Source organism: Henckelia pumila, chromosome 2, assembly GCF_033568475.1.
Source record: "Henckelia pumila isolate YLH828 chromosome 2, ASM3356847v2, whole genome shotgun sequence".
Taxonomy (NCBI): domain Eukaryota; kingdom Viridiplantae; phylum Streptophyta; class Magnoliopsida; order Lamiales; family Gesneriaceae; genus Henckelia; species Henckelia pumila.
Genome location: NC_133121.1, coordinates 148,123,691 through 148,141,669, shown reverse-complemented (window position 1 = coordinate 148,141,669; position 17,979 = coordinate 148,123,691). Strand labels below are relative to the sequence as shown.

Sequence of the window (17,979 nt, the reverse complement as noted above, 5' to 3'; positions counted from 1 at the left end):
TCTCAACTGATTGTCTCTAAGGTAGATTAATTGTACTTTATCAGTTTCAGTTGCGCTTACTTCAGTTCCTTGACTGGTTGTCTTCAATTGAGATCTTCTTTGACTAACTCAGTTGACCTTCATCCAGTTGAGAGAGTTCAGTTCGAGAGCTGTGTCAAATACTATGTTGTATCCAGTCTTGGGTTTCTAGTCCAGTTGCAGTATGAGGACTAGTTGACTGACCTCGACTGACTAGTCCAATTGAGTAGCTCTGTCGAGTTGTCTATTTCCTTCTAGTTAAGTTACTTAAAGACATCATTTATTTTTGCTCTAATTTATTTTGTTTAACACAAAAACTTGCTAATTGATTGCCAAACATTTATCAATAATTATTTCGTTAAATTAAAAATTTGAGGCAATAATATTGTGTATTAATTACTTTTACAATAAAAATAAATGGTGAAGTAATATAACAAAAATACTTCGACGAATTAAAATGTGGTCAAGTAAAAGAAAATATTTACTTTACCACAATTCAGATATTCGTGTAGTCGTTCGTAGCAATTATTTCGTTAAATTCATGAAACTTTGCAAAAGTAAAAATGTTTCCTTCGCCACAATTGAAAAACTGTGAAGTCGTATATCTATGATATTTCGGCAATCGTGTAAACTATGAAGTTGTAGAAAATCAATTACTTTGATATTTGACGAAACTAATGAAGTATCTTTTACTTTGGCATCGCTCCAATTTTGAACCGGTTTTGGCTTTTTGGACCGGACAAATACTTTGGGTTTTTTTTTAGATAAGACTTTGGTTTTTATGCGAAATTTACTTCGTTTGCATTTACTTCGTTAATAATATACCTATTTCTTCAAATAATATTTGAAGTATGTCAAAGAAATTCTAATGGTAAACGTTTTTCTTCACATTTAATTTTATTTCTAACCGTTTCAATTTTAAAAAACTTACTGCACTCCCTTTTTTATTTAATGTAACATATACGTCATGTGTGTCACAATCCACTGCATTGGAGGTATGCTTTGGGGTTGGCCATGTTGCTCCCTCCTTCAGGTTTTTGCCGCTCGTACACATCCCTCGATTTAACCTCTACACGAACCAATAAACCTCTGATTAATGTGAAATGAATTTTCCTTTTAGGTTAGAAGGCAATTAATTGGCAGGAACAATTAAAGACGCAAACCTTTTCTTTTTCTAATAAGAAAACGAAATCACAAAGTTTGAAATCAAAATATTTAATTACCGACACCAAAAAACCATCAATCCACAGTTGACATCAATTCCGTGGGCGTATATATATTTTTTATTAATATTTTGTCACAAGGGAATCCATCATGGGGACTAATTAATAATTGCACCTCGTATAAAGAAAACATTATTTTAATTTATTGCAAATTTCACAACGTGGAGTGAACTTGAAAACTAATATTATTCTATGCAGATGAAACCATTCGCTATACCTAAATGTGAAGTCTTAATAAATTTATATAAATACTCTCGAATTATCTTCCTCTTTTTTTCTTCTTTTTTTTTTTTTTACCTGTCAAACTTACCTGCAACAACATTCATCACTTAATCATGATTATTTATCGTATCTTGTTTATTTTTAGAATCCTTAAATTACTAAATAAATTGTTTTATATACAAGCTAAATATAAACATCATGTCAATTATCCTGAAAAATAACAACAAAATTAAAAATTAATTAATATTAAATTTTTTTTATGTATATGCATGAAATAAATATGTTTGTCAGTGAATGGGCGAAGGAAGTATATTAATATGCAAAAAAATTGGGAAGCACGGGAAAGCGCCACCTTTTCTCTCACAACACAAGTCTCTATATAGAGAGACCCAGTAATAAACAAACAAACTCCATTGGATAGCCGAAGAAGAGGATCACAGAATAGGCATGTCGACTACGAAGCTTGCAAGATTACCCAGCATCCGGGAAAGGGTCGAAGATACTCTAGCCGCTCACCGGAACGAGCTTGTATCTCTTCTTTCCAGGTTTTTTTATTTTTATTTTTTATCGAAAACCATACAAAGCAATTCACAATCATCGCTTCTTTTTTTTTCTTTTTTTTTTTGACTTGTTTCAGATATTATAATGGTGATCTTTTGAATTTTCGTGAATCATTTTGGTCTGAATTTTGATTTTCCATTGGTTTTGAAGGTATGTGGAGCAGGGGAAGATTATATTACAGCCCCATCACCTGATTGATGAGTTGGACAACATCATCGGAGACGATGATTCGGGGAAGAAGCTCAGCGATGGCTCCTTTGGTGAAGTGTTGAAGTCTGCTCAGGTTAAATTTTTGTTTTTGGTGTAATTTGAATGTGGATCAGGATTAAATTGGTGGGTGATTTGGATTTTTTTTAATATAGTGGAAGATGGGGATTCCTTGTTGGTGTTCGTACTATGCTATATTTCTCTTTTGTTTTTTTGTTTGTTTCAGGAAGCCATAGTTTTACCACCCTTTGTTGCTATAGCTGTCCGACCTAGGCCTGGCGTGTGGGAATACGTGCGTGTCAATGTGCATGAACTTAGTGTTGAGCAGTTGACAGTTTCCGAATATCTACGTTTCAAGGAAGAACTTGTGAATGGGCAGTGAGTGGAAATCTATGTTTCTGTTTCGAAGATTTTGCTTTCTTTGTTGGAACATGAATGGTTAATTTTATGTCACTCATTGTGTCCTTCATTTCGTACATATCCTAGTGATGAAGATCGATATGTTCTGGAACTGGATTTTGAGCCATTCAACGCAACTTTTCCTCGGCCGACCCGATCATCGTATATCGGAAATGGGGTCCAGTTTCTCAATCGTCATCTCTCTTCACTCCTGTTTAGAAACAAAGAATCTCTGGAGCCATTACTTGATTTTCTTCGTGCACACAAATACAAAGGGCATGTAAGTGCTAATTTACTTTGTCTCATGTTTGAATTTGACAAGCGATTCCTTTTCTAATTCTCTGGAAAACTAATTGATATTTCCAATCTTTATTTGAAAAGGGGATGATGCTGAATGATCGGATGCAACGGATATCCAGGCTTGAGTCTGCATTGGTTAAGGCTGATGATCATGTTTCTAAACTACCACCAGACACTCCTTATTCTGAGTTTGAATACGAGTGAGTTTTCATATAAGAGAATATATAGAGTTCTACTAGTCACCAAATTTCAAAGTTCATATGTTGTTGTGGGCTTATGGTGTGTGGATACGTAGATTGCAAGGAATGGGTTTTGAGAAAGGATGGGGCGATACTGCTGCACGGACATTGGAGATGATGCATCTTCTATCTGACATTCTTCAGGCTCCAGATCCGTCTTCTGTTGAAAATTTTCTTGGTAGATTACCTATGGTGTTCAATGTTGTTGTGCTTTCAATACATGGCTACTTTGGCCAAGCAAATGTCCTAGGCTTGCCTGACACTGGCGGTCAGGTAATCATTTCTTTAGAATTTTGAATGAATTTGCACGTAAATGAAAACTTGAATTCTTGCTTAAACTTGTTATCTATGTAGCTCTGCTACAAACATTTCTTTTACGAGTGTTCAATGCTTATTTGTTTACATGCAGGTTGTATATATACTGGATCAAGTACGCGCTTTGGAGAATGAGATGATCCAGAGAATAAAAAAGCAAGGGCTGGATATCACTCCTCGAATTCTTATTGTATGCTAAAGAGACTATCAATTTGCGCCTTGTGGCCATAGCTAAGACGGTTGTGTGGTTATCCTGCTTAGCTTGATGATCTATTGTTTTTCAGGTTACTCGATTAATTCCTGATGCAAAAGGCACCTCATGTAACCAGAGACTGGAAAGAGTAAGTGGATGTGAGTATTCACATATTCTGCGTATTCCGTTTAGAACAGAGCATGGGATTCTACGCCAATGGATCTCGAGGTTCGATGTTTGGCCCTACTTGGAGAAGTTTGCGCAAGTAAGAAGTGAACAAGTTTTATTCTGACTCATTTCAATTATTTAAATTGCCCTTCTATCTCAGTTTAAAATGATTGCTTGTGATTCGGAATCTGTGCATTCCATTCTATCATTATAAAGGTTTAAAGAAGTTAAACAGGACGTTAATGAGGATCTTGCCACATGAATTTTTTATTGGTGAGATACTACTTTTCATAACTTATGTGCAAATCACCAACCCTTCTTTTGATGATCAGGATTCAGCAAAAGAAATTGCTGCGGAGTTACAGGGAGTACCGGATCTAATTATTGGCAATTACAGTGATGGAAACCTGGTGGCATCCCTGTTATCTCAAAAAATGGGAGTTACACAGGTGGGCATTGATATTTAACTTTTCCATAGTTTATCTAAGGTAGTTATCTACGTTAAGCTATCTTGTTTTTCCTCTTTGTTTCAGTGTACCATCGCACATGCCTTGGAGAAAACTAAATATCCAGATTCGGACATATATTGGAAAACATTTGAGGACAAATATCACTTTTCATCTCAATTCACTGCTGATATCATAGCCATGAATAATTCAGATTTTATCATCACCAGTACATACCAAGAAATTGCTGGAACGTAAGTGTATTTTTCTTGCCGTCGTCTCTTTATTTCTTGAAGAGTCTAACAGTGGCCAATAGTGTTCCTTGAATTTAATAACGACATTGTAGACCTCGGAAGCTATTTTGTTCGACATGGCTAATCTAGAGCAAGCTATGTGACAAGGCTACAATAAATTTCATTCAAGAAACTTGAAACGAAGTTCTTCGTAGTAATTTTATGGGATGTAATATGATATTTGAGTGATCTAATTTCATTCATGGCTTTCAGGAAGAATAGTGTTGGTCAGTATGAGAGTCACACGGCATTCACTATGCCAGGTTTATACCGTGTTGTCAACGGTATAGACGTCTTTGATCCTAAGTTCAACATAGTTTCTCCTGGAGCAGATGACTCCATTTACTTTCCATATTCAGCGAAGGAAAAAAGACTTGTTTCTCTTCATGGATCCCTTGAAAAGTTGCTAGATGATCCTGAGCAGAATGACGAGCACATGTAAGTAAATATTTTCTGTGGCTCACTGAATTTGAGAAGAATATTTGAGTTCAATTGATTCTTGAAACAGAGGTATACTGAAAGATACTTCAAAGCCCATAATCTTCTCCATGGCGAGGCTTGACCGGGTTAAAAACATCACGGGACTGGTGGAGTTGTATGCTAAAAATGAAGAGCTGCGTGGATTGGCTAATCTTGTGATCATTGCGGGTTACCTTGACGTAAAACAATCGAGTGACAGAGAAGAAATATCAGAAATCGAGAAGATGCATTCTCTTATAGAGCAATACAATTTGGAAGGCCAGTTTCGATGGATAGCAGCACAAACAAACAGAGCAAGAAACGGTGAACTTTACCGCTACATAGCTGATAAGAAAGGAATTTTTGTTCAGGTAAGATGTTTGTAATCGTTTCTTCTGTATTAGTTGCCTCATGCAGATAATACATTTCTGTCATATCAATTCTTTTTGCATTTTTTTTAGCCTGCTTTGTACGAAGCATTCGGGTTAACAGTGGTCGAAGCCATGACTTGTGGTCTTCCTACATTTGCAACCTGCCATGGTGGTCCATTGGAAATTATAGAAGATGGGGTCTCCGGATTTCATATCGACCCATACCATCCCGAAAAGGCTGCCTCCCTAATGACAGATTTCTTTCTAAGATGCAATAAAGATCCCAGTTACTGGGTGACGATATCTGAAGCTGGTCTACAAAGAATTCAAGAAAGGTGGATACCCTTGAATTCAAATTTGAAATCATTTAAAGTTTCCACCTTTGATTAGGGTAGTGCAAAATTATCACCCAATCCTTGTTTCTGTAAGGTATACCTGGAAGATTTACTCTCAGAGGCTGATGACATTGGCCGGTGTATATGGCTTCTGGAAATATGTATCAAAGCTTGAGAGGCGTGAGACGCGTAGGTATCTTGAGATGTTCTACATCCTCAAATTCCGTGACTTGGTGAGTTTGTAACCTCGTTTTGCCATAATATGTTAATCTTGATCTTGCTTTAAAATAAGGGTTAGTTTTATATGGACTGTTTTACATTTCTGTTGCAGGTCAAATCTGTGCCTTCCGTTGCCGAAGGTTCAAATTAGATAGACGACTGTTGGCGGGTAGAGTCCGTCTCTGTATCCGTGGATCATGTGTGGGATTTTGAGCTAATTTTATTAGTTGTCTATATATTATACCGGAACAAAATGTCGAGCACAAAGTGTGTTTATTCACAGTAAACTAAGGGAGTGTTTGCACAAGATTATGCTTTTGCGGAATTGATTAAATTTATAGATTATAAAAAAAAATTAAAAATAATATCAAAATTTGGTAGTGTTTGAAAACAAATGTGAAAATCTAAAAATCAAAGTTGAGTAGTATTTTGATAAATAAGTGATTAGAACTTTTTTATTAGAATCATTTTTGGAGAATCATAATGACTAGATTTTGGATTTCAATTAAGTTGAGCATAAGCCAACACATCATTTGGGTTTAATAAATACACAAAAGTGATTTTTTTAAGGCAAAATCTAACAATCTTTTTTTTAAGTAATTGCAAACACTCTCTAAAACTAGAATATAAACAGCTTCATCGTTGCTAACCGATTCTGAAGGCAATTTGAATTTTTTTTAAAAAAAATCTATGATCACGTAAACACTTAATTAGCAGTATTTTCCAACGCAAACACAAAAGTTATGATGTTTATCATTGTCTTTCATGGTTTCATGCTAAAACATCTAAAAACATCATTCAAGTGTTCTTTAAAAATTAGGAGAACACTTTTTAAAAAATATTTTTAAAAAACATTTAACAAAACTTTTATCCAAACACATATTTTTAAGTTTTTTTCACTTATAAAATACTAAAAACGTTTAAAGTACATATCCAAACGAAACCTAAATAATCACTCACGAAGTAACTGGTGAAATGAAATTTCAATAGGATGAGAATAATATAATGAAACAAAATTTTCTCGTGAATTGAGTTGTTTTAACTTTTAAGATGAGATATTTGGGACTTCATCGCAGGGGAAAGGGTGACAGGAAACCTTGGCTAGTTGCTGAATTTTGGTAGAGATCCTGTCCAGAAAATTCTATTTCACGCATATTCATCTTTATGATAAATTTTACATTTGAATAATGAACCTTAAATAACAAAACAAACAAGCATCACTTAAAGAAAGCAAATAATGTTTCTACTCGCAAAAGTTCTTTACTCCAAATTTCAAATAGTTAATAAAGATAAAAGGCGTTGCCACAGATTGTGTGCACATCCATAAGCTGTTTAAACAAGATTGAAACAACACACCGGGGTAACAAAATCTCACTTTCTCTTAACCGACGAATTAACTGCAACTTAAACACGGAAGCCCCTGCTGTTTCTTCTTCCTCTGGCGCGCTCAAACTTCCTACCCTTTGCTCGAACATAAGGCTTGGTATGACTGTGTGGAACACCGGGTGCTGGGCCAAAATGTTTCACTGCTTCTCGAGCCTTGGTGGAACCCCTCAGGAGTACCTGATCATAGAGCATGGTAAGTCTCTCGCCATATTACTAGCAAGTTAACATATCAATTAGCAGATTTCGTATTGCACATGTATGGCCTTTTACCCTTACGTGCTGGCTTTTACCATTTTTGCACATTGAAATTTTAGAATACAAATGCGTCAAGAAACTGCTCAAATCAACGTAACATTACAAACTAGTGGCACTAAAGCACCAAAAGTCTTTACCGTATTCTGCCCGAGAGGAGCTCTAAGAGCAAGCTGATCAAAAGTTAAACATTCTCCACCAGCCTTCTCGATCCTAGCCCTTGCAGTCTCAGTAAACCTGAGAGCAGTCACCTTCAGTGCTGGGACTTCGCATACACGAATATCATCAGTGATAGTCCCCACAATAACTGCAGTCTTGTCCTCCTGGCAATGACAATAAAATGGAGCAAAATGTTAACCAATCCACGTGAAATGAACAATACAAACTTAAGGTTAACATAAGTTTATATGAAGAAAATTTGGATAAGACTTGCAAAACAAAGATAGCTGTGCAACTTAAACTTTGAAAGGAAGCAACTATACCAGATGCGCTATACCAATAAAAACATCATCACACCACGCAGTTTTCAAATCATTAATTGAATGTCAACAATCAAGCCAATTACATTAAACTCGTCAGGTAAATTTCAAATTCCAGCTTCCAACCAGCAATACAAGAAAAAAAAAACTTGTTATTTAATTTCAAATCTTAGCACTGCTCGCATTTCTTCTAATAAATTGTCAACTTTCTAGTCTCACAAAAGATGGTACTTATCCAACTTTTAAAAAAACTAGACAAAGTAGCAAGAAACATGAAAGAAAAATTTACAGAAAATGTACCTTGCCCTTCATGAGAGCTATCAAACGGGAGAGAGAGACCGGGGCCTTGTTGACCTTACTCATGATCAGCCTCTTAAGAATCACTGCATCGAACTTGCTCCCAGTTCTCCTCACCAAAAATCGGTACAACTGCAGCATAATCACATGCACTGATCAGATCTTAGCACAATCTCTCGATTATGAACTTAATAGTCCAATAATAACGAATCAAACCAACAGGAAAAAAGAATACCTTAACAAGGAGTTTAAGGTATATATCATCGGATTTAGGGGCGGTGCGCTTGGTCTTCTTGCACTTACCTCCGGCAACTAAATCGATACCCTAAGATCACAAAGATTCAAACATCATTGAAAAGGAATTTGAAATGTAGAGTTGATTTCTCGAAGGCGGCGTACCATGAATACCGCCGCTGCTTCCTGCCGCGCCTGCTGGAGTGGTTGTGGATTTCGACTGAGCAGTAAGGAAGAGGAGTTTAGGGTTTTAGCAGCTGATATTTAGAAGGTGGCGATGCCCATAAATTGAGGATAGCCCATTTAAACTTTTAAGTTCAAGCCCAACTCATTTCAAATTAGAACCTCGTCATTGAACTTGACCCAAAACTTTGATCCATCGAGTTAATTTGTAATTCTATACTATTATATAAAAGTTGGGGGTCTTTGAATAACTGTGTTTTAGTGTATCATGGCACACCAAAAATATCTTTTAATTTTACCCTTTTATCCACATTTTTCTCCACTTTTTCTCATCTACCTTTTTAATATAGTAGGATATTATATTATCTTTCCGATAACTAATTTTCAACTACTAAATAGTATATTATTTCATAAATAAAAAATCATAAAATATCATATAGTCTATCACACACGCAACTGCGTGTGCTTCTGTCGCTAGTACTAATAACTATTGCAAAATTATTATTACTAGTACGTGAGGCACACACGTTGCGTGTGTAATATAATAAACAGATATTATATTATATATGACATAAATGTCGTATATTAATATTTTTAAAGATTTTTCATATAAAATAATGTTTAATATTAAAGTCTAAAAATACGAAAATATTATATTTTTGTAAAATTCTTAAATTTGATATCAAAATAAAAATGTTAATTTTTTATTTATTTTTTTGTAAATCCCCCTATTTCGCATAATCTCTTGACCACGTTTACAAATTTGCACCATCATCCGTTATTTAAAGTTTAAATTTTAAATTAATCCGCTAATCACTACACCATAGTTGGACGGTTTTGAAATTTTAGACACGAAATAATTCACCAAATTTTCGAATTTATTCCCAATGATAGTTGATTAAATTTAATAATGGCCACACTATTTTTGGAATTTCTCCTTGCTACACTATGACACCAAAAATTGGTTTTTCTAATAGGCTCATGTTTTATAAAATAGTAAATATTATTATTATTATTATTATTATTATTATTATTATTATTATTATTATTTTGAGTAAAATTTATTTTGGTACATGAACTATTGATAAAATATCAAATTAGTATGTGAATTAGTGTAAATAACATAATTGGTACATATTCAACTAAAAAATCGATTTTATCCTTTAAATAAATTGTTTTTTAAGTCCAATTAATTTTTAATAAATTCAACTAAATGCATATTTTATTTTTTAAGGCAATTTTTGTTGATTAAAAGTGTAAAAATAAATATATATTAATTGTAAATTTATAAAAAAAATAAGTATCTTACTATTTTTATAATATATTTATATTTTATTCTTTAGTAAATTATTTATTTAAATATAATATATTTTTAAAATATTGACAAATATATAATAAAATGGTATTTTTCTATCAATATTAAATAAATATCCAGTTTTGAAAAAAATGATATAAAAATGATATATTAATAAAAACACACTCAATAAATAGATCATATACACGGCTAAAATATATTTAATACCAATAAAAATATAATAAAATAGAGAAATTTTAGGTCATTAGAACACACAAATCGAGACGATGTGTAGTGACCTAGTCTAGATCACCTACTAACTTGCAGTCTTAAGCAAACAATTAGCTTAATATAAAAATATTTATTAAAACACAAAGTTTATTGGGGAAACTTATAAAAACCTACTACAAAAAAAATCGATGAAATACAACCGACACTAAAAACCCCAATGTGTTTTTTCATCAATATTTACAATATGAAACTGACTGTAGGTACAAAAATCCCAGCAGCTCCTGGACCTGCATCTAACCCCGCCTTGATCACTTTCTCTGTTTAGCCCGAGACATGTCTCGTAGAATAGGATGTCCAAGAAAACACCATGAACGTGAGCGACTAACGTCCAGTACGTAAATATGACTATACAGAACTAATATGATGTATGCAGCATGAGATGACTGAGGGACTGGTCAACTACTGAGTCCTGCTCAGACTATACACCAATGAGTATGTAGCACCATCTGGAAATCCGACCGCGGTGTTTTGGCACGATCTTGGGTGGTATTTGCAGCTGCAAAAAAATAATATTAGTATGCATGTAAGATTAACAAAGATAGATATTAAATAAATTTAAAGTTAATTAATAAAAAGTTGTTACTCTTTTCAATTTCTTCAATCTCCATATATAGTTCAAGGTCATCATCTGTTGGATCTTTCCAAAAAGAAAACTCCTCGGCTCTTAGCCAATCACTAGTGCACACTAATGCCTCTACCATTTTAGGACTCAAACTGCTCCTAAAAGGATCCACAACTCTTTTTCCCAAGCTAAAAGCAGACTCACTCGCAACGGTTGAGCTTGGAATTCAGAAAATATCCTTGGCAATTAATGAGAGGATTGGATACCTAGTTTCACTTCCTTTCCACCACTCCAAAAGATTGAAAGATTGGTTAGATCGTTTTTCAATCTCATCGGCCAAATACTTATCCACTTCATTGGATATCTATTGGAGTTGTTCTGCTTCATTTTGTGCCTCCACATCGTCAAATAATTCATCACAAAGACTAACACCATCACCACCAGGGCCAGCATCTCCACCATCACCCTCTATTTGCATACTTTGACTCTCAACATTCAATATATCATTTATTCCTTTGTACTCCATCCACAAAGTTACCAAGTATTGTTTGACTTTATCAGCAAAATATTTCATCCTTGCAGCTGAACCTCCCAATTTTCTGACAGTAACTTTGATCATCTGAAGTTTGTTCTTTGGGTCCAAAACATTACCAATAAATATCAAAGGGTTCATGTTATTCCAATTTCCCCAATACTTGTCAAACTTTGACTTCATTGCACTTGCTACCTCTGTAAGAATTTGATATGAATCATCATGTCTCTTTCTATCAATCTCTACTTGGAGTGAAATCATTGATTGATAAATCAAGTGGGATGTTGGATTTTTTGATGCACTTAGCTCCAAAGTGGCATCATAAAACTTTTTCAGAAAATGTACAAAAGCTTTTGCTCTCTCCCAGTCATCAGAAATTGGAGGGCCGATCTTTTCTTTACCCTTATCATTTTTTTCACGAAAATAATTCGTAAAGGCAACCATTCTTCAGCCATCCTTTCGAACACCTTTCTATACTTTAACGCAGCTTCAAGCATTTTATAAGTTGCATTCCACCTCGTTTTGACATCCATAGGAACGGTTGATGTGCTGGAAAACTTGTCTAACATGGAAAACTCCCTAAATTTATTCAATCTTGATGGGGAAGAATGAATAAAAACAACGGCATTCCTTATAGCTTTAATTGAGACATTAAGTTCCTTCAAACCATCCTTAACAATTAAGTTAATTATATGACAAGCACACCTCAAATGCAAGTATTTCCCTTCAAACAACAATAAATTCTCACCTTTCATCCTTCTTTTCAAGTAATCAATTGCACTGTCATTAGAAGAAGCGTTGTCAACGACAATTGAAAAGACTTTTTCTATCCCCCACTCCCTAAGACAAACCTCAACCATCTTCCCAATTTCTTCACTAGAATGATTAGTGATTTTTGTGAAGTTGAGTATTCTTTTATGCAGTTTCCAATCACTATCCACGAAGTGAGCTGTCACTACCATGTAATTGATGTTTTGAATGGATGTCCAAGTATCAGTAGTGATAGTTACCCTAACGTCGCCAATCACACTTTGTATCTTAGCTTTTTCAACTAAGAAAAGATCATAAACCATACTAGCAATTTTCTTTCGATCGAGAATTCTAAATCTTGGTTGTAATTCATGCAATAATTCTACAAACCTCTTACCTTCGACAACCCTAAAAGACATTTCATCGACAATCACGTACCTTGCCAGTTTTAACTCACATTTTTTTTTATTAAAAGCATGAGAAACCAAGACACTTCCTTGCCCCATAGTCTCATTCATCAATGTAGTTTGACTTTTATCATCCCCACTCACTTCATAGAGTGGACTTGACTTGCACCTCTTTACTAAGTGGTTTTTTAACCCACTGGTAGATCCGTAAACTGTTGGGATCTCAACTTTGCAATATTTGCATATCCCTATTTGTTGTACGGTATCATTGCTCAACTTCCTTGTCCCCTTTATACAATGCTCCCAAAATATACTCTTGCCTTGTTTAGGAGCTTTAGGAGGCTTCCTCGGTCTTTTTCCAGTCGTTGACTGTTGTGTTTCGTTTTCTGTTTCATTTGATGTTTGGGATGAATTTTGGACAACATTAGACTCCATACTGAAATAAAACCAAGAAGATTATATCATAATTCATAATTTTATAAAGAAAGCTAAATATATGTTATAATACAAAATAAAGAGGAGTTCGGATTTCAAATGAGTTTGGAACAAAATGATAGAAATATGTATTTCGCTATCTGTTATAATTTGACAAAGGTAGAGTGTTTATAATCAATAAAGTAAAAAATAATAATTGTGTTTTCATTCTACATATACACTGATCATGACAACATATGATAAAATTACACAGAAACAAGTATATAAATATATATATATATATATATATATATATATATATATATATATATAGACATGATCAACATCAATACAAAATGGAATTCATAAACTCATACAGCAGCCCCCGTGTGGCTTTATGGGCTTGCAAGATTTTGAAAAAAAACAAAATTTATTTCTAAAAGTTGGATTCTCGGTGGGAATATGTCTCTGGAAAAGGAATTTGGTTTCATTGTTTTGGAAGAATGCAATTTAATGGGGGGAGGGGGGGGGGGGAGTGGGTTTTTGTCAGCAAAAATCTTGTAGGAACGACAAATGAGAATAATGTACATATATTGAACAATAATGAAAATTAATCTACCTTCAAAATCAACCACAATATCCCAACTATTTCTGAATCGAAACAAAGTAAAAAAAAGCCAGACTCCTTTCCTTTGCTCTTTGCTTGAACAGCTTGCTGCTAAAAAACATGAGAACAGAGCAAAAGAAATTTAAAAAATGAAACATTGCGATACACAACTCCTTCTCAGAAAAAAATAACAAAAAATATGAAGCCGCTACCTTCTCTAGCAAAATATAAAAGTCGACCAATCCATTTACTGCATAGAAATCATAGTGCAATATTTTAGGGTTAGGGATTTCAGTGAAGGGAAACGAGAAGAATGGGAAGAAACGATGAAGTTGAAGAGATATCTGCTATGTTTGAGGCTTGAGCCCATATTACAACAGATTTTGTTTAAAGGATATAAAGCCCAATACAAAAAAATAAATCGAAATATTGATTGAGTACAATATAAAATAATAATTATTTTTAATATAAATTATTTTTTGGTATTTCGGTATATACCGAAATATCGAAAAAAAATTATTTGCATACCGTTGCCGTTACCGAAAAATTCGGTACGGTATAAGATTTTCGGTATACCGTTAAATTCGGTATTCGCGGTATTTTGCGGTACGGTAAATGCGGATACCGAAATTTTCGATATTTTTACCCAGCCCTAGTTGTTGAGCAGCATATCAAAACTCATATATATATATATATATATATATATATATATATATATATATATATATATATGTATTTATATATGGTATTTAGGCTTATTTTCTATATATTTAAACCTTCTAATTTAAAATGGGTGATATTTAAATTGATTAAATGGACAAATATATATATATATATATATATATATATATATATATATATTATCCAAAATGTTAAACTCAAAAACGTGAATATAATAAAAACAGTACAAAAAAGAGTAAACACTAAAGCGATTAAAAATAGTAAGAAAACTGTAAAGCAAACCGAGACTTGTAGCTAAGTACAATTTTCTTAAAACAGATTCGTCGTCTTCACAAGGTGCTTGAGGATCGACACATATGAACGTTTATTTTCCATGATACAATTGTTGAACCAGTAGCAAACTAAGCACCCATTCACTACTCCGACGAATTCAAATCGTACCTTCACTTTATCACTAAAACTTAACGGATGCCAATTGCGAACCTAACAATATGAAATGCATGAGTGAGATCTTGAATATCTTTTTTGAGTGTGGATTGAGGAAATGAACACATTATTTATAAACTTCAAAAGACACACCAAGAGTCATGCAAGATTAATTAACTCAATTAATCTTGAAATTAATTCAAGAATTTGAATAGCCAAAAGTCTCAAATTAACTCAATAATGTGGAGAGCCAAATGACACTCTCACATTCATGAACCATAGTTTTCATTCAAAATTTTAATTTAAAACAAATTTCCAACAATCCCCCACATGAATGAAAATTGATAAGAATTTTGGTGATAAAGCTCTACAGTTGAATCCTGCATAAGATAGGTAGTTGTTATGCTTTGAACCTTCCCTTGTGAAATATATTTGTTTTACTAGCCGACCAGTAGACATGATGTCCTTGAACTGTTCTGAAGTTTGTGTAAATTAAAATATACTTCACACAGGAGTCGGGACTCTCTCTGATGCCATTCAGTTCTCATGAATGTGTTCGTTTTGGTCATGAACACACGCCTTCTGCAATATTATCCTTTTAATTTACATAATCAATAGAGATAACTTTAGTTGAGAGTAATTGTCTAATGGTATTGTGTTTACGACGTATATATATATATATATATATATATATATATATATTTATATATATAGACTTACCATTATACATATTGCTTTGTGTCCTTTCGATCGCAGATTGGCTATCACAATGTATGCATATAGCCGGTACAAGTTTCACCCATATTGGACATCTTCTAAGAATAGACCCAACCATTCAGCCTCTTCAACACACTTATCAAGGGCTATGAACTCAGATTCTATCGTGGATCTCTTGCTATTACAGTTTGTTTAGAAGATTTCCACGCAATTGCTGCACCTCATAAAGTGAATACAAATCTACTTGTAGATTTTGAGTCTTTCATATCAGATATTCAGTTTGCATCACTGTATCCTTCAATAACAGCGGGATATCTGGTATAGTTAAGCCTATGGTCACGAGTGTACCTTAAATACCTTAGCAATATGATAATTGCTTTCTAGTGTTCAGCTCCTAGATTACTCGTGAATCTGCTCAATTTTCTTACTACATAGGCTATGTCTGGTCGTGTACAACTCATGTACATTAGACTTCCAATGACTCAAGATTATTTTAATTGGGAGATACTCTCACCTCGATTATTCGATAGATGCTGACTTGTATCTATTGGGATTCTAGCCATTGCAGAGTCATCCTTATTGAATTTTTCATGTATTTTATCCACATAATGTGACTGATTTAGAACCATCCCTTCTGATGTTCTATGGATTTTAATTCCAAGGATAACTGGTAGCACTTAGTCGCGTCATGCCCAAATTAACCCACTCAACTCAAATAAATAAATATTTAGTAGCGAGAGTAGGGTTCGTTCCCACGAGGAGGATTGAAATTTATTGTGCTATGAATTAAAAATACTAAAAATAAATAAAAATGGGGGTTTTGTTTATTCAGATTAAATTCTAAAAATTTAGAAAATAAAGATAGACTAATTCTAAGATTCACCTAACTAGCATGCAAAATTTAAATTTAAATTTTACTAACAATCGATAAAAAAAAGTCTTGGTATCGGTCGACTACGCCTTTGAAGTTTATTCACTCGATCATCGATTCTCTAAAAATAATCAATTCATATTTGAATATTCATCATTGAAAATTTAATTTCTATCTCACCTTAATTTTAGTTAAATAGAAGTAAGCGTTCTAATATTAACATTTATCAATGAATTAACCAAAATACAAGCGATTAAATTTTAAATCCAGGGTAGCATTCAAACAAATGAGATTAATGAAGCTAAATAATACAAACACAAGCAGTTGTATTTAATCTAGTCAATGGATGTTCTTACGAATTAATAAATTTAAAAACAGAAATTATTAATCATAGTTGCTTCACAAATTATAGAGATCAAATAACTATGGATTTGATATCTAATTTAGCTTTATCTTGTATGAAAAATTACTAGGTGATCAAGCCAGTAATCAAACACACAAACTTAATAATTAAATCCAAACAACTCTTGATATTCAAACTATGAATCAAACAACGAACGTATCAAAATCTCACAAGAAAAATAAAATTTCAAGGATTCTTCTTCCTCAACCAAGAATTAAAGATTAGCCACGAATGACCATGAAATCTCTCGAAAAATTCAAGAGAAAAATAAATCTAAGAACAAGGGAGAGAAAACCTAGCCGCCAAGTGATGAAACTTAAAATTTATAATTATTTATATGTTAAAAGTTGTGTTTTAAAATTAAAGTTTCATTAAAATTATGAAGTAGTATTATTTTAGTATTATGTGTTTATATTTAAATGTTTTACTAAAATGTTGTATTTTACGGTTTGCACAGGTTTGGTAAAAATAAAATTACTCAAGATACAAATGTCATATTGGAGTAATCTTTAATCCTGTAGAATCACAAAAGAGGCATATTCAACTTCGTAGAAGACAAGAAATTCCAAAAACCTCATTAAGATGATCAAAATGATCAAACATCAAAATGAAGACAAATTTACTTTTACTATGACCAGCTTGGAGTAAAAATATCATAAATAATTAATATTTTATCCAAAAAAGGTGTATCATATCTCCAAACACATCTAAACAAAATTTTCTATGTGTTCTATGTTGAGTGAAAAGTCTGAATCGGTGATTTAAGGCATCAAGCATGTCAATTAAAGTTGGGTCATGGTATGACATTCAAGGAGACAAGCAACCACCAACTTTACTATTCCACATGTAATGATCTTGGACTCTTGCTCTCATTTGGCCTATAAATAGATGTGTTATATTAGCTTTGAGGTGTGCAAGAGAGTGTGAAGTTTCTCATTTGCAAAATAAATATTGTGTGTGTGAGAATAAAAGTTTTAGTGTGCATATTTCTCAAGTTCAAGTATGAAATTTCTTTTATCCTTATTCTTGAGTTTTATGTTGATGACAAGCTAAACCCATTAATGTCAAGGTGAAAAAGTTTCATTGTTGGTCAAGTAAGATTGTTTATATTTTGTATATTCTTCCCTTTTCTATTTTTATTTTGTCTTACTAATTGATCTTTATTTGTAGGTATAATTTAGATTATTTATTGTTATCTATTTACATCAAATACTTGGTAACTTGA

At 33.2% G+C, this 17,979-nt stretch overlaps 3 protein-coding genes across 3 annotated transcripts; 1 reads left to right on the top strand and 2 right to left on the bottom strand.

Annotated features, from left to right (window-relative positions):
- The first annotated feature begins 1,807 nt into the window (after window positions 1–1,807).
- LOC140877100 (sucrose synthase 2) lies at window positions 1,808–6,292 on the top strand. The gene is made up of 15 exons (XM_073280624.1): window positions 1,808–2,008; window positions 2,175–2,307; window positions 2,458–2,609; window positions 2,718–2,910; window positions 3,012–3,130; window positions 3,226–3,442; window positions 3,579–3,674; window positions 3,769–3,942; window positions 4,178–4,294; window positions 4,379–4,545; window positions 4,798–5,022; window positions 5,093–5,414; window positions 5,505–5,749; window positions 5,844–5,982; window positions 6,081–6,292. Exons 1-15 carry the CDS (start codon window positions 1,911–1,913, stop codon window positions 6,117–6,119), a joined length of 2,436 nt encoding a protein of 811 aa, XP_073136725.1. The 5' UTR covers window positions 1,808–1,910; the 3' UTR covers window positions 6,120–6,292.
- Window positions 6,293–7,189: 897 nt separating this feature from the next.
- Window positions 7,190–8,909, bottom strand: LOC140883125 (large ribosomal subunit protein eL18y-like). The gene is made up of 5 exons (XM_073289469.1): window positions 8,782–8,909; window positions 8,618–8,707; window positions 8,386–8,514; window positions 7,747–7,929; window positions 7,190–7,531 (listed from the first exon to the last, which is right to left on the bottom strand). Exons 1-5 carry the CDS (start codon window positions 8,782–8,784, stop codon window positions 7,373–7,375), a joined length of 564 nt encoding a protein of 187 aa, XP_073145570.1. The 5' UTR covers window positions 8,785–8,909; the 3' UTR covers window positions 7,190–7,372.
- Window positions 8,910–11,310: 2,401 nt separating this feature from the next.
- LOC140878658 (zinc finger BED domain-containing protein RICESLEEPER 2-like) lies at window positions 11,311–13,070 on the bottom strand. The gene is made up of 2 exons (XM_073282273.1): window positions 11,946–13,070; window positions 11,311–11,880 (listed from the first exon to the last, which is right to left on the bottom strand). Exons 1-2 carry the CDS (start codon window positions 13,068–13,070, stop codon window positions 11,311–11,313), a joined length of 1,695 nt encoding a protein of 564 aa, XP_073138374.1.
- Window positions 13,071–17,979: the final 4,909 nt, after the last annotated feature.

Bases quoted from the DNA above. Each gene is read 5' to 3' on its own strand.
- LOC140877100 (XM_073280624.1), top strand. From the start codon at position 1,911: ATGTCGACTACGAAGCTTGCAAGATTACCCAGCATCCGGGAAAGGGTC. The intron at 3,675-3,768 runs GTATGCTAAAGA...ATTGTTTTTCAG, and splicing joins TCACTCCTCGAATTCTTATT to GTTACTCGATTAATTCCTGA. The intron at 3,943-4,177 runs GTAAGAAGTGAA...TTTGATGATCAG, and splicing joins ACTTGGAGAAGTTTGCGCAA to GATTCAGCAAAAGAAATTGC.
- LOC140883125 (XM_073289469.1), bottom strand. The intron at 8,515-8,617 runs GTATTCTTTTTT...ATTATGCTGCAG, and splicing joins ACCTTAAACTCCTTGTTAAG to TTGTACCGATTTTTGGTGAG. The intron at 7,930-8,385 runs GTACATTTTCTG...TGTCATTGCCAG, and splicing joins TAGCTCTCATGAAGGGCAAG to GAGGACAAGACTGCAGTTAT.
- LOC140878658 (XM_073282273.1), bottom strand. From the start codon at position 13,070: ATGGAGTCTAATGTTGTCCAAAATTCATCCCAAACATCAAATGAAACA. The intron at 11,881-11,945 runs GTGTTCGAAAGG...AAAAATGATAAG, and splicing joins CTGCGTTAAAGTATAGAAAG to GGTAAAGAAAAGATCGGCCC.